The following is a 2,776-nucleotide window of genomic DNA, read 5'->3' on the forward strand; positions in this document are numbered from 1 at the left end:
TTGATCTGACAAGTTGTGTATTAGAGCTGATAAACAGTAGGCACTCAGAAAATATTGGCTATTATTATCATCATCATTACCCTCAAGTTCATCCAAGAGAACTCCTATTCATCCTTCAAAACCCCATTTGGTTTCATCACCTGTCTTGCCCAGATTGAGCTCTCAAAATCAGAGAGCTGTGATTTTGTGACCATTTGATATGTTCCCAAACTGAGGCCCAGAGCAGCCAGGTGCCTCCTGCGGTCCCTCAGGATCCAGTTCTCTTCCTCCTCTGCCTGCCTAGTTCCAGGGCATGGGCCTAGGCCCTGCCAGTCCGGCTGAGGAGAGTGCAGACGCAGGCAGTGTCAATTCGAATCCATCGCCAGCCCACACGGCCCTGGGCATCAGTGGTCAACGCCCGCACGTAGGACTGCTTGGCCTTACACTCAGACACCCAGTGCCTCCGGTCCACACCCCGGCAGCCCCCTCCACCTCCACCAGGGCCACCTTCCCCAGCGCTGTCAGCCTTGCAGCGGGTCTCGAAGAAGTACTGGCGAAGGGGACTGCCACCAGCCGCAGGCACCTCGCCCAGCACCTCCACCTCGCGCCCCCGCAGGTCCACGGCCGTCCGGCGGTCTGTCACCCAGCCGCTGACTGCGTCGCACACGGCCAGCTCTCCCCGGCGACTCGCTGGGGCTGTCTCGCTCACCCCCCGCCGACTGCGGTTGGCTGGGCTGCCCGCTGGCTCCCCAAAGGCCCTGGCCTCCAGCAGGAAGAGCAGAGGGGGGCCCGCGGGAGCGCCCCTGGACAGGGCTACACGAGGGGACAGGAGGTCCCACTCAGGGGCTGGAAATGGGGGCAGTGGCGAGGGTGGGGGATGGGGCTCCATGGGGACACTGGGGAGGAGGAAAAGTAAGAGGATGGGGACGGAGCATGAGGGGTGGGGGCGCATCTCGCTGAGCACCTGAGGAGAGAGAGAAGGAAGCCGGAGTTAAAGAAGAGGGTAACAACTTAGTCGGGGGGCAGAAGTTGGGAATTCCAGGGGGACCTGCACCCCAGAATCACGGAGAGGCCCTAGTTCTAGAACCTTGGGGGACCCCTATATTCTAGGACTTAAAGAACGTCCAACTTCTAGATTAATCTTAATTATTCTACTACTATTACTAATCTTAGCCAACAAATGGGGAAATACAAGCTCAGAGAGGTTAGTAACTTGTACCAGGTCACATAGCCAGCAAATAAATGCAAGAGGTGGGACTTGAACCCTATCGGAGCAACTCCACTCTGTCATGCTGCCTCTACAACCCAGAGGAACCCTAAGTCCTGCAGCCTGGGGGAGGTTTGAGGTTCCCAAATTCTGAGAGGCCACGTCCTGGAATCCCAGGAAGACCCAGGTTCAGCTCAGGACTGCCACTTAAGGAGGCTGTGAAATTGATTCGGGAGTGGAAGACACTGGTGGGGGCACTGTTCTCGACAACATTCTAGAAGCCTGTGGTTTTGGGAAGGGGTGGCACAGAGGGGACTGGGATGCAGCAAGTGGTTACCAGACCTGTCAGCACCTCCTCCGCCTCCGAGCTCCGGGGCTGGGGGCCCCCAGGCTCCGGGGGGCCCCTGTGGGGGACACAGGTGGCCCCCTCCTTCCTGACATCTCAGGAGAGGGAGGGGGCAGCCACCTAGGGGAGGAAGCGGATGGGCAGGTTATATAGGCTGGTGGGGGAGGGGGCCTGAACCCCTGAGCGCTCCCCTTCCCGGTGTTCCTCTTAAAGCGTAGGGGACCCAAAAGTCAAGGCTGCACCCCCTTCCCAGAGGCCCCTTCCCTGCCCAGGTGATGGCTCCTGGCTGGGATGGGAAGCAGATGGGGGATGAGAGGGGAGGGGAGAGGCTGTGGATGGAGGAGGCTGGAAAAGATTACATCCTCCTCAGCCCATTCATCTCCCAGACGGAGCGGGGGCGGGGCTGGCCTGGACACCCGGGTCCCTGAGGGCCCACACTCATGAAGCCCTGGGTCCCCGAGGCTGCTTCCTGGAATGTTCTCTCCTCGCAGGACAGGCCAGGGCCCGTCCAAGACGTCTGCTACACATACCTGGAGTGGCTGCCTGCTCCGGCTGGGAGATGGGGAAATGGCAAGGGGGAGTGTGAAGAGGGGCGCATGTTGACCCAACCGGGACCGGGCGTCTAGATCCCCAGCTGCCTCCTCCCTCAGACCGGGAATCCTGGTCCCCAGCTGCCTCCTCCCATAGGAGACCAGGCGCCAGCTCCCTCTTCTCTCTGACCCAAGAGCCCTGGGCCCCAGCCCCTCCTCCTGCGGGAGCTCAGACCCCCGGCTCCCTCCCTTAGATGCAGGATCCAGGCCCCCAAATCTCTACTCTCAGACCCAGGAGTCAGGACCCCTAGTGTCCTCCTTCCCCAGACCCAGGAGTTCTGGAGGTCAAGCCCCTCCTCCCCAGGTACTCAGAAGTACGGACTCCCAGGTCCCTCCTCCCCGAGAAGATTTAGGCTGGGGTTCCAGACTTCTGAGACCCTGCTGGGGTAACCGGCTGCGGATCCGGACACTTTCCTCCTGCCTCAGTTTCCTCAGCCAAGCCCCGCCCCCGCCGGCCCCGCCCCCGTCCCTCCCTACCCGGGGGCAGGGCGACCCGGGCGCCGGAATCCCGGGGGAGGAGGCGCGGAGGCTCTTACCTGGGGCGCCCTCCTCGGCTCCCGCGGCTGCCCCTGGCGCGGCGGCGGCTCCTCCTCCTGCTCGCTGGCTGCGGGGACGCCCGCGCCTCGCGGCTCGCGCTCCGGAGGGCCCGGCCGG

At 62.3% G+C, this 2,776-nt stretch overlaps 1 protein-coding gene across 1 annotated transcript; it reads right to left on the reverse strand.

Annotated features, from left to right (window-relative positions):
- On the reverse strand, nt 1–2,776 carry NTF4 (neurotrophin 4). Its single transcript, XM_070558186.1, has 3 exons — nt 2,659–2,776; nt 1,529–1,652; nt 1–943 (listed from the first exon to the last, which is right to left on the reverse strand). Exon 3 carries the CDS (start codon nt 929–931, stop codon nt 299–301), a length of 633 nt encoding a protein of 210 aa, XP_070414287.1. The 5' UTR covers nt 932–943; nt 1,529–1,652; nt 2,659–2,776; the 3' UTR covers nt 1–298.

The sequence above is a fragment of the Equus przewalskii genome, chromosome 9, assembly GCF_037783145.1.
Source record: "Equus przewalskii isolate Varuska chromosome 9, EquPr2, whole genome shotgun sequence".
Taxonomy (NCBI): domain Eukaryota; kingdom Metazoa; phylum Chordata; class Mammalia; order Perissodactyla; family Equidae; genus Equus; species Equus przewalskii.